Source organism: Anastrepha obliqua, chromosome 1 (assembly GCF_027943255.1).
Source record: "Anastrepha obliqua isolate idAnaObli1 chromosome 1, idAnaObli1_1.0, whole genome shotgun sequence".
NCBI lineage: Eukaryota > Metazoa > Arthropoda > Insecta > Diptera > Tephritidae > Anastrepha > Anastrepha obliqua.
In genome coordinates, this window is record NC_072892.1 from 36,694,421 (window position 1) to 36,707,827 (window position 13,407).

Consider the following 13,407-nt stretch of genomic DNA (forward strand, 5'->3'; position numbering starts at 1 on the left):
CAAAGCACCACTTTAAACGCTGCATCCGATGAACCAAATTTATGATGACTTTTTCTTGCATTTGTTGCTTTATTCCGATAATAGCGCAAATAATATTTAATCCATTTTCTGGAAAAAAACAGACTTGTAGAATGTAGCAGAAATGCGTTTCTGTACGCAACAAAAACGCTGTAATTTGCAACGCTTTTTTGAATTTGCAAAATGGATGCAGTGTTGCCAACGCCAATAAATCTGAGTCGCTAGGGCCAATATCAAAAGTCGCTAGAAAGTCGCTAACTCCATCAGGGGCGGATCCTAAATTTCATTCTGAGAGGTGCACAAGAGGCCAGCTGCGGACTTAATATTTATTGATGAATAATAATTAAACCAGTAATACCAAATCTACTGAAATTAGAGATCAACGGAAGTTAGTTTCAATCTCCTGAAATACTGGTTTTTTTTATTATGATTCTATAAATCTACTAAATTTTCTAACGCTTTGTTAATTTCTAACTGAAAAACGTTTGTGTCTTTAAAATATCATTGGAAAGCATGAGTGATTCAAGAAATCTTGAAAAAGTTATTTACGAAGTTGATCCAGTACTGGATTCAAATGGAAATTTGAAAATTTATAAAATTAATAATATTAACTATTACGCTTTTATAATAAAACCCTGCAAATCATGCAACAATTTACTATATTATTATTAATTAAAGTCTTGAAATGGATTTATAAAATATATTTAAGCATAGTAAAGAAAAAGTGGCATAAAAAAGCTACGCTTTAAGGGGGAACACCACTGTGACATTCGAAGAAATAGTGATTTTTTTAGGGGGAAAATGAATGAATGTCCATTAAAGACTGTCATCCTAAATTTTTATAGAAAAATATTAATTTATAAAAAAGTTATAAACAATCTCGTGGAGCATTTCCTCCTCCATGGTCGCATCGATTACTCAAAAACGGATCATCTGGAATTAAAAATTGAAATTGCTTGTTAATTTGTATAAATGTAGTTATCGTTGTACGTACGGAATTTCGAAAATTTTCATTTGAAAAAAATGTCGACGGATTGAAATAGGTAGTGCGTTATTTTATCTATAGTCAGTAAATTGTTACTCTAGAGTATGGAAGGTAAAGGGCATTCACGGGTAATCAAAAGTCGCCAGATAAGTCGCTAAATCATTTTTGTCGTCAAAACTTCGTTTTTGTCGCCAAAACTCAAGCAAAAGTCGTCAATTCTAGCGACAAAGTCGCTAAATTGGCAACACTGAATGGACGTAAATGACAAAATTTATAGGGGTGGAATTTTTGTTAATAAAATCATTTTGCTTTTTTAAACAAATAGTGACAAAGATGATATTGTTAGATAATTATGAAGGGGCAGTGTGTACATTTTGAGTTTTAAGGACAAACAAAATATGGTGTGTGGAAAAATACAAACCAACCCATATTTTTTTAGACAAATGTTTTAGCCTTTATTTCACGCCTGGAAAGGTGGTTATCGGTGTTAATGTTGGTTCCTAGATAAACGAAGTCTGTTACAATCTTGAAATCATTACTAACAACTGTTGCGTAGTAATGTCCTTTCTCGACGAACAAAACTAACACTTATAAGGCTCTCATCATGCCCCTCCTATCGTATGGCACAGCAGCTTGGACGATGACAATATCCGATGAGAGGTGTTGGAGGGAAAGATTCTGCGGAAGCTTTCTTGACTTTTGCACGTTGGCGACAGCGAGTATCGCACACAATAGAACAATAAGCTGCATTAGCTCATTAGCGGTGACATAGACATCGTGCAGCAAATAAGCGGATCCGCTGGCTAGGTCATTACATGGATGGTCGAATGGATGTCAGCTCCAGCTCTAAAGTATTCAATGCGATGTCAGCCGATGGTACGAAATGAGAAAGGCCTCCTGTAGGTCGGAAATATCAGGTGGACAAGGACTTGCTCAACTGGTGCCGGTTAGCACGAGAAAGAAACGACTGACGTGCTTTGTTAAACCTCGGACAAAATCGTTTAACACGTTGAGTGCCATGTGAGTCCAGGTTGGTCTCACAGTGTAAAGAGACTTTCAGGCCTCATGGTGACACTTGGTCTCACGGTATAGTGTGTGAGATTTCGGTTTGTGCTGATGCAGCTGCTTCATAGAGGCTATTAGTAGTAGTGTATTCACGCCATACTAGAGCCATTGCATTGTTTATGCTGCTTGGCCTATGGGTATGAGACCAATGTGGCATCATATGGCCTACATTTTGTTGAACAATATTCTATTGTATTATGTAAAAAAAAAATCGTGGCCGGACGAACCCCATTTTTTTTGTTGTATGGTGGCACTCAACGTGTTAAGCGGTTACGCGCCAATCAAGAAGAAGACGAGGTCTGTAACGTTTTGTAAACATATCGTTAATACATGAAATGAATGAAGATATTGCGTTGACTTATGATATGACTTTTGAGAGTGCCACCGAGGTCTCCTGCTGGGGAAGAAAATTTTTTAAGAGACATAGCGGCACCTATTTCGGTCGTAAAAAGTGATTGTTCAGAATAGGAATATTTTCAACCCCTTATAAAATAGTAAAGAAATTTCTATTTGAGAATTTTGGAATTAGCTCGATACTGTAAGTATCGAGTACTCCTCTCCCATACTCTTGTAGCATCGATACTTCTCTTCAATACATTTAACGAGTACAGATATCGATTACATGGCGGTTCGGAACAACACTGCACAGCCATAGCCACAGGATTATAATTTCGATCTGGATGATCTCAACTGTCTGCTTTCCATTTTGTACTTTTAATGTGTAATCACGTAAAGTTTGTAAACAATTATTTTGGAACACTTTGTGTTTTACGCAGTTAGTTCTATATTCTCCTTCCTCCTACATGAAATAAAACGAAGGATTCGTTTATTGGATTTTTTATTTAATCATTTCGCGAATATAAACATTCACAATTCGGTGTAATGCGTACATATAAATATAATATAATTTATTAAAAAAAAGGTCGTATTGTATATATTCGAATGTAGATCAGATTATATTAAATAAATACACACAAATAAAAAATATCGCAATGTTAAGCTTTTATCGTATTTTTTTTTTGTTTTAATTAATTACCGCCCAATGCTTATTAGATGTATTGCTTACTTATTCTCAGAGAACTAAACATCATACATACATACAAACGTTTATATAACTACATATGCACTTATGTATGTATGTATTCATGTTTCACCAACGAACAAGTGTTTAGAAAAAGAAATCACCAAAGCTCTCCACATCAGGCTGATATTGCTGTTGTGGCCGTTGTTGTTGTTGACGTCTGTGAGGAACTATGATGTCATTGATCTCGTGCACAATGCCATTCGTGGCGATCGCATCACACTTGGTCACACCAGCATTTTCAATCTTCGGACGGCGGTCGCGGGTGATGCGTAAATGTGCGCCATTAAGTGACTCAATCGAACGCACAAATGGCCATTTGGTTGGTATAATACCGGCACAGCAGACAACATCATTTACAATATGTGTCTTGATCAGATTCTCCAATTCGGATTTGTCTTTAGTTAATGTTGTCTCCCAGTCGGCGACTTCCTCGAATACATCATTCTTGGGCACGAGCAGTGTGAAGCTGTCACTGGCATTTGTCAAGACACTGGTTAGATTAGCAGCACGTACCAATTCGAGGAATTTACTATACATGGGATTGGATTCTAAGAGTTGCAACAGATTCTGGAAATGGCAAAAAGAAATGAATTAAATAAATCAGTGAAGTTATTTGAGTAATGTTGGTTGGTATATCTGTATTTACCATTTTTGGTGGTACAAGCGGTTTGTCCACTTGATGCAACACTGAACCGCAGCTTTCGTCATCGAAATGTACGAGACGTGCACAGTTGACCGTAGCACGATTCATAACATTGGAGAAGAGCGCATGTGTAGAGTAGAGGTTTACACGCACCTCTGGACCGGCAACGGTGGGCAAAGTGGTATCAGTCAAGTCACAGGTCTTTGTCATCGGTTGCACGACATGATAGTTAAGGAATTCAACCAATTCATCATTATTACGCAGCTTTTCGGGTGACTCGGCCAACAGTTGAGCCCACTTCGTACCTTGCAATGCCTTGTCGGTTGGTGCGAAGACAGTCACATTATCCATGTCATCGTAGTTGTTATCCAAGCCAGCGGCCTCAAGTAGACGCTTAAAGATAGTAACATTCTTCTCTTGCATCAACGTCGATAGCGGCAAAGCCGACATGGTTGGTAGAATCGTATCAATTACATGCAACACGCCATTTGTGCCCATTATGTCCGCTTCAATGATTTTCGCAATGCCATTGATGACGACCGGCTGCTCACCGATCAAATCGGCAACTTCTGACTTGCCAGCGGCAGATTCGCTGCGATTGAAACGCATCGCTTCACCAAGCACATTGTAGGCGGTTGTCTTGGCACCAGGTATGGAGGCAACGGAACAGAAGGTCAAATCGAGAATGTGATTCTTCAGAATATCTTGGAGCGTAAAAGAAGCAAAAAAAGAATTAAAAATTTAGTGCATACATACATGCGACCATATATACAAACGTACAAATATACATTAGGGTGCATCACTTTCTTTACAAAAAACTTATTTCCCATCGGCATTATAAAATTTATTATATTTTAAGACTCCGCTCAAAATATTTCGGAAAATTATTAACACTTAGGTGAGTTGGGCCGATTTGAATGTATCTCAAAAAATATTATTTCGGATATGTTGGTACCATTTTTAAACATTATAAGTTGAGACACTCGTAAAATCTGAGGTGACATTTTGGAAAGAATATTTTTAAAAGCTAATTTTATTTATAAAATTCTCAATCTTTGAAGTTCCCGCTCGCGTAAATTTGATCATTTTTCCCGAAATATTTTAGCGAAATTCTTAAAATATAATTAATTTTATAATTCCGGTGGAAAAACTGCAACTTTTTATTGGTGAGGCACCCTAATAAACATACTTATGAGTATGCAATCAAATTCATTGAGTAACACTTTTAACTGCAGCTGATGAATCATGTATTCTTATTTTTTGTTGGTTATCGCACCAATCAAGAAGAATTAATCATACATTTAACTGAAGACTGCTATCCTGTTATTCATGGATACTTATCTTTTCGTATACTTGTCTATATAATTAGAATACCTTTTACTAAAAAAAACGGACTTCAAAGTAAATCAATGGAATGCAAAACATTGCAACTGCCTAAACCAAAAGATTGAAATCAAATGACAAAAAAATTATGAAGCTTAAATCAAGATTAAAAAGAAAAAAAAACTAGGGGCTGTCAGACTCACGCACGGTAGAAGTGAAACTTCTAAGTTGGTTGTTCCATGCATGGGAGCCCCGGTTTAGATCTCTCCCCCCTCTCTCTCAGGTTTTCATATATTTTATTATTTTCCGGGCTGAAGCGTCACTATTCTGCATTTGTTCGTGATTTAATTTTTGTATGCTATTACTTACGCTTTTAATTTAAAGTTTTTTGTTTATATACGCACCCTGTGAATTTACCAACTAAAAAATTAAATCTCTTTAGCACCCTACAGATCTATTACATTTTAATCAGTCAGCCCTTAACCAGTATCGTTTTCTCTTTTTAGCGCATATAATCTCCAATAAGATGTAAACTCTTTCCTTCAGTCAATAAAATCATATTTAAATTGTGAATTTGAAACGTCAGCGCTTGCGATGCGAGAGAGCGACAGAGAGAGCGAATAGGCGAGAGTGGGAAGGAGCAGCTGCTCCTTGGCCCCGCCCATTTGACGGATTTCGGTAACGCTCCGAACTTACCGTTTCACTCGCCTATTTTCAATCTGCCTTGGGGCCCCCGACGCGCCTAAAGAAGTTTCACTTCAATAATAATTTTTTAGTGTTGCTTTTCGAATGAGATGCCATAGCGAGCATAAGAAGTAGACATCTCGGTCTGGTACGACCAGAAGTAAGACGCATACGCTTGGCCTCACCCAGTTTCATACTAGGTTTACTGCGGAAGCAGGGTTCAGACGAGCTATTGTGATGAATAGGAGACATAGAAGATCTTCCTTTTTATCCTTGAGGCGACACTCAAGGCACTTTCATCGTATAAAGTTAAGTCCTCACTAGTCCTAGAGAGACTGAATTTGTTAGAAATGCACAATCGCATCCGGCTCATTTCGATCCCAGGACACAAGGGTATAATGGGAACGAAGTAGCGGACGCATTGCACCCGAGCTCTTCCTACCTATGGGACAACACACCATCAAGGAGAAGCTTAGGAGTGAAGAGTTCGGACTATGGGAGGCTAGCTGGCACCTAATTATGGGCGCGAAATCCTTACTGGGGGGTGCAATCAAAAGAGGTTTAGGAAACTCATAAGCCCCCTAAGGATAAACTGAGAATGCTCACGGGCACTCTCACAGGTCATTGCAGATTGCGCAGCCATCTGTCTAGGATTAGGATATGGTACAATAACTTTTATCGTTTCTGCGACTAATCCCCGGAAACTCCATTACCCTTCTCCTTGAATGCGATTAATACATCTTGGGAAATTCCAGCTAGAGGAGTGGCACAGAGTTTAATAAGGGAACTAGGTTTGGATGAGATACTGTGATGAGTAGTGGACACAATAGACCATGAGGTCGAAGTACAAACCTTAAATCTATCTATCTATCTGTTCTATTCCTTCAATGTTTCCAATTTGTTTGGTCCTAATCAGAGCTAACAAAAAATCATTGCAATCACTTGTGAATTCAATCAAATGAATAATTTAGCTAAAAACGACTGAATTCCTTGACAACTCTGGTGCGTGTATATAGGATACATATTTACTTACTTGCAGCACAGCCTTTGCCCTCTTTGAGTGCACGTCGTAAATGTGGATCTACTTTCTCGAAAGCATCATCTGTTGGCACAAAGACGGTAACTGGTTTCTCACCCTCCAACAGTTCATTCAATTTAGTGGTCTCCAGTACAGTGCGCATAATTGACATATCGGCGCGTTCGCGTATTAAATCCATAATATTCTTTGTCACTGGCTTCATTACACCATCCAAGGTGTGAACCAAACCCTGTTCCGACAACTTATCATGTTTCTCAATTGGTATACAGTTGGCTGTAAAACGGTAGGGTTCATCGCCCAAAGCAAGTGGCACCTCAAAGGTATTGATGCGTATGAGCTGATCAGGTTGCTGAGTCTTCAGTAGCTGATCGTTTTTGAGATCATACATACTGATTTCACCATCAACAATATGACGCTTGTACAAGTTCATCATGGCACCATCGGCCTTAGGCTCAACGGCGTTCTAAAAATAATACAAAAAATACATACTTAATTAATAATTCTTTCTTCATGAGACTGAGCGCGAATGTCGATCGATCGAGCGATCGACCGAACGATTTATCAATTTATTTTGTTCCACTTACATTTTCGCTTTGCAATTGCTCAATGTAGCTATTGAATGCTGCATCTACGGGCATGAAGATGGTCACGTTTTTATTTCCAAAGACTTCGCCAATGCCGATGTTCTTAGCAGTCGTCACGAACTCTTTTGCTCCCATATCGGCTGCAGTTGCATCGATGCTTTTAATTTCCATTTTCTCGCATGGTGTTGCGAAGTCGGCATTACGTGGACGTCCATAACCATGACAGCACTGACGTGTTACGGTAACTGTCTTCCTTTTGCCATTTTGTGTTAAGCTGTTTTGTATGTTTATGTGCATTGGTGTGTGAGTGTGTGTGTGTGGGTAGTGGAAAAGTAAATGGAGAAGGTGATTTAGTAAAAAAACGTATCTTTCACAAAACAAAGTTTTTCTTGCATCTTTACTTAGATTTTTTTTGATTGCCTATTTTTTTTTTAGTCTTACGCAATCGTGAATAATGATGCAAGCTGTGTACAACGAAGATGGAATACTTACACGCGAGTGCAGACGTATTTATTATGTTTCTCAACACATGAATTAAGACTTATTTGAAATTGTCCGAAAATGCTTGGCCTCACATCGACGGTTTCTGAAACGCCCGGCAAAATCTCATCAGTGTCACTGGCATCGGCTTTGGAATCGATTACTTTTTCGTCCTCTTCCTTGTCGGTGCAGACATTTGGACTGTAAATAAAAGCAAATAACATTTTTTTTTATATTTTATAAGTTTATGCATGCATGTGTATTTATTCAATCATATTTAGTTTATTGTATGTATGAGTATATGTATTTGTAACAAGTAAAGAACTACTGTATGACAACAGCTAAATTTTTCCAAAATATCAAGATGTCGGTAATGGATTCTGATAGAGAAGACAAAAAAAAAAAACAAAATGCGTGTATCGACAATTTGAAAGCTTAACCCAGAACTTTTTTTTGAGGGATCAAAGTTTTCACCCTTTCCAACATTTTTTATGGTAGATTGGCACAACAAATGATGTGATCTTTATATCTTAGATTCTCATAACTTAGACATAAAATAAATAAATAATTCGGTTAGGTGTTTGACCGAACTCCTCCTCCTATTTGTGGTGTGCGTCTTTATGTTGTTCCACAAATGGAGGGACCTACAGTTTCAAGCCGACTCCGAACGACAGATATTTTTTATGAGGAGCTTTTTCACGGCAGAAATACACTCGGAGATTTGTCATTGCCTATTGAGGAGCTACCGCTATTAGAAAAAACTTTTTCTATTATTTGATGGTTATGCACGGGGACTCGAACCACGCATTGCCGAATGATGCGTGACGACTTAACTTAACTTAGATATATGAGGGTTTGAAATGTATCATAAAAGCAAAGTGTCTTTCACTACGTTTATTCAAAATATGCTTCTTAACAATTATATGTGAAAAATAACATCATTTAAATGCCCACCGTATACAGGGTGTGATACGAAAATTAAAATTTCCATTGACTCGCTCACTCATTATCGCATTGAGTTCAGCACTCTTGCCCCGAATGTTCGTCTCGTAAATTTTAATTTTCAAAACATCCCACAAAAAGTAGTCTAATGAGGCTAGATTGCATGATGTATGTAGGTGACCAGTTTATTTAACCATTACGTGAAATTAATCGACCGGGAAACTTAGATCGCAATAAAGCAGTGTTTTACCGTATTATGTGACTTGTGACTCCATCATGTTGAAAATAAAAGTCTCTATATCTATTCCTTCAAGGTCATGCCATACAAAACCGTTCCATCCATTGTCCTAAGCGATGTCCATTGACAGTAACATCTCTTTCATTTGCATCTTCGGGGGAAAACAAGTAGATTATTCTGCCAGTCCAAAAATCACACCAAGCATTTAAGTGAATGTAAAGATTTTTCTGGTGGCCGTCGTAGTCGAATGGCTTAGTGCGTGACTACAATTCATAGGTGCACAGTTTCGAGTCTCCGTGCATGAAACACCAAGCAATAGAAATCGTTGTTTCTAATAACAGTCATTCTTTGGCAGGCAATGGCAAACCTCCGAAAAACCAGTTACCGTTCAGAGTCGGCCTAAAACAGTAGGCCCCTTCATTTTGTCGAACAACATCAAGACGCAGACTACATAAATACCTAATTGTTGCGATATTGAAGGATGTTCAACAATACTTTGTGCTACAGCAACAACATTCTCAACAGAACGTACGGTTTTTGGTCGTCCAGCCCTTTTTCTATCCTCGATAGAACCAGTTTCTTGAAACTTTTTCGCCAACCTTTGAATTGTCAACTCATTCGGACCATTATTTTCACCAAAAAGTTGACGAATATTGCGATATTTGGTTCTTCAAGATCGACCATTTTCATAATAAATTTCAATACGTTCAACGCGTTGTCCTATCGTGTAAAATTGTACATCTGTTTACTTAAGGGGGGGGTAAGGGATAAAAATCGATTTTTTTTTTGCATGTTATTGTAGTAAAACATTTCAAAAATACCGTGTTAAAATTTTAAGTCAATCCGAGCAAAACTTTTTAAGTTATAGAGCATAAAGCCGAGCCGCCTCAAACATCTGCCGAGACGCAGCAGTTGCGCGCGTAGTCTGTTACAAACTTTAAACGCGGTTTTCTCGAACCTTTTTTTTTAAAGTGCGTAGTCATTGGCATTTGAAAACTACTCAACCGATCCTTTTGAAATTTTGCACACATATTTTACATATAAAAAACCTCCTCCCAACGTTTTTTTTTCGCCATTTTTTTTATATTAAGGTGGTTTTACACCTACAAAATGGCGGCATTTTTTCGTCAAAAATCACTTTTTACTTCAAACGACTACCAAATGGCTGAAAATGAAAATAAATCGTCAAAATAAACGTGGGGGGGGGGGGAAGTTTAACTCATACTTTAACTAAATTATTCGATTTTTTTGATTTCAGATGATTCTACGCTGAGATATGCTGACTACTGCAAAATGTATTTTTGAAAAGACGTCTACGTAAATGTGCTCTCATTCGCTCATTTTGCAATATTTTTACATGAAAATTTTATCAAATATTCTTGAAATGTTACTTTATAATATGCAACAATTTTTAATAAACTGACTTGAACCGTTTCGCTACAATAAATTCATGAAAAAAGTGTTTTTTTTTAGCGTTTATCCCTTACCCCCCCCTTAACAAATGTTAAAGATGGCACTAAACAAAAGGACATCTTGACCTCATTTTTGAAAGACCATTTATTTATCACAAAATACTACTATAAGGCCTTTAACACAGCTTCTACTTAAACGCCCGAAATAAATCTAACGTGTATATCAAAAGATTTCGCCAATTTGAAACCAAAACATATCTTTTGCTAGAAGTAAGGCATATCTGTACCAAATTTTTCCCCCAACCGGATATTTCAAATACATAGGGGAATATTTGGCAATTGTTTGGCTTGGTCTAAACAAATACTTTCTTTATACCATTCGCCATTTCTACCGTTGCAAAGTTCCTGCCATTTGTAGCAAAGTTTCTGCCGGCTTTGGTGCGTCAGTGCTGCGGGTTGATAAGAAATCAATGAGCCATCGCTGTATCAGTAAACACCCTTCAGAAGAGAACGTGAGTTCATCATCCTGACGAACGTGAAATCTGATGACAACATCAATAAAGGGAAGGAGAAGGTGATCAATAACGCAAATTAACCACCAGATACAGAGCACTTGAACATTGCTTATGGATCCGTTTAGGACATTGTAGCAGTTAATGATTTAGGTTTGCGCTGTGTTGCTGCAAAGTTGATCCCAAAAAAGCTAAATTTCACGCAGAAAAGTGACCCCGTTGATATTGCCACAGACATGATTTCCAAGACTGTATCCGACCCAACATTCATTAAACGCATCATTACAGGAGACGAAACGTGAGTTTATGAGTACGATACTCAAGTCAGACATCAAGCGAATGAACCGAAGCCAAAAAAAAAAGAAAGTGTGTGGTAGTTCACGGAACCCGCACGATTGAAGTGAAACTTCTTTTATCAACAAATCAATAATTTAACTATTATTTCAATATAATGCATGCAGAAGTCATGGAAAGCATGGAATGGAATTTTATTAAACAGAATTATTTATTTATTTTAATATAAAAAGAAATGAATTTATTGTACTCAATTACATTTGGTTCTCGGCATTGTCATTATCATTATTGGATTCGTTTTCCAAAAATGAAACAAGGGCTTTATGGTAACTGAAATACGTAAAAAATGATCTACATTCTAATCTATCAAGGTATCGATGAAATACTGCATCAATGGTAGTTCCGCATCTTGTTGTTGGTACTTCACCATCATTAACCATATTTAAATTTAATTTTTCTTTGAGGAAACTTATTAGAGTCTTTGATCGCTCTTCTGCAAAATTGACATTAAAGTCGCCACTTAAAATCATCGGAATTTGATGATCATGTTGTCCTAGCAACTCAGACAACATAATTAGGTCCATGATACTGATGAAATGACCGCCCATCGACTGATCGATTTACGGAGAAATGTTCTTCATCGATATCCTGATGCACAGATGACAAATTATCACTTATCGTACAACCGGAGGATTCACTGTCACGGTGTTCAACAGTAGCTCTTAATTTTTTACGCTCCAAATACTCACGTTGCCGTTCAGCACCTGTTTTCGGTTTCCGTTTTTGTTGATTTGATGCCATATTTAACAGAAATCAATCAACAAAACAAAATATGTTTGTAAGATTTGCTCAAAACTACACACACACTCTATGACGCGTCTCGCGTTACTAATAATATTGTGTTTGGGAGAACTGTCAACTGTTTCCACCGAAATGCGTTCGCAAAGTGTATGGTCTTTGGTATGGTAAACAGATTTATGATACATTATTTTGCGGCGACAGCACAGCGCAATAGCCCAGCGGCTAGCAATGTGGGCTTCCGATCCGAAATCCTTGGTTCGAATCACAAGAAATTTTTTTTTTTTTTTTTTTATACATTTATTTCATTTTGTTTTATGATATGTTTATGAGCAGATTTTTTTCATGGCAGAAATACACTCGGAGGTTTGCCATTGCCTGCCGAGGGGCGACCGCTATTAGAAAAATGTTTTCATTAATTTTGCTTTCACCGAGATTCGAACCAACGACCTCTCTGTGAATTCCGAATGGTGATCACGCACCAACCCACTCGGCTACGGCGGCCGTCAATCAAATGTCATATTGACAAATTGCAATCATTGTTGCCATATTTCGCCAGTCTTTTAACAGATGGCGCTGGCATAGCGTGAGTTTTACGTAGTTTAGCGTAGTTTTACTCCTCACAGCGTTTCATCCACGCCACGCTTTTAACAGATGGCGCTGGCGTAGCGTCACATGTCGATGAAACGCTATGGTTTTACTCCTCACAGCGTTTCATCAATCGAGACAAAAGAAGTTTCACTTCAAAAACACATCGTCTTCAGTCAAAAAAGAAAGTGGTGCTCACGGCTTTTATGGATTATCAGCAATGAAGCAATTCGCCAAAAAGAAACGATTTGTGGGAAAACAACTCGTGGATTTCGCACCATGGTAACGCACTCTGCACCGTCCACCATATTTTTCGTCTGTTCGAGTAAAAAAAACACTACGGGGAAGCGTATTTACAGCCGAAAGGAAATAATGGAGAAATCTAAGACGGCTATGATGGCTATACCGAAAATAGAGTTGTAGAAGTGTTTCGAGAGCTGGATCAAACGCTGGCATAATTGCGTTATAGTTTATGGAAAGCACTTTAAAGGCGATAATATAAGGTTGTCAAAAAAGTCTTGCGGTATTTCCGCAAGCTTGTCTTTGCAAGCGCGTAGTTCTAGTTGTATTCGTCGCATCGGTTCACGCTAGAGCTTTTTGGAAAGCTCTTTTCACGTGCTAACACGTATTTGATTAATTATTGTTTGCTTTTAGTCGTTCGCGAATTATAGCGTCGCAAACATGGAGCAAAATAAAGAGAAAATACGGCATATTTTAC

The 13,407-nt window shown here is 37.8% G+C and overlaps 1 protein-coding gene across 1 annotated transcript in view; it reads right to left on the reverse strand.

Annotated features, from left to right (window-relative positions):
• Window positions 1-2,889: 2,889 nt before the first annotated feature.
• LOC129236147 (transforming growth factor-beta-induced protein ig-h3) overlaps window positions 2,890-13,407 on the reverse strand; it is a 57,669-nt gene continuing 47,151 nt past the window's right edge. Inside the window, exons 4-8 of the mRNA XM_054870376.1 lie at window positions 7,918-8,106; window positions 7,426-7,699; window positions 6,836-7,304; window positions 3,799-4,499; window positions 2,890-3,719 (exon numbers count right to left, since the gene is read on the reverse strand). Coding sequence (XP_054726351.1) covers window positions 3,237-3,719; window positions 3,799-4,499; window positions 6,836-7,304; window positions 7,426-7,699; window positions 7,918-8,106 — 2,116 coding nt within the window. The 3' untranslated portion in view covers window positions 2,890-3,236. The remainder of the gene's footprint in view (window positions 3,720-3,798; window positions 4,500-6,835; window positions 7,305-7,425; window positions 7,700-7,917; window positions 8,107-13,407) is intronic.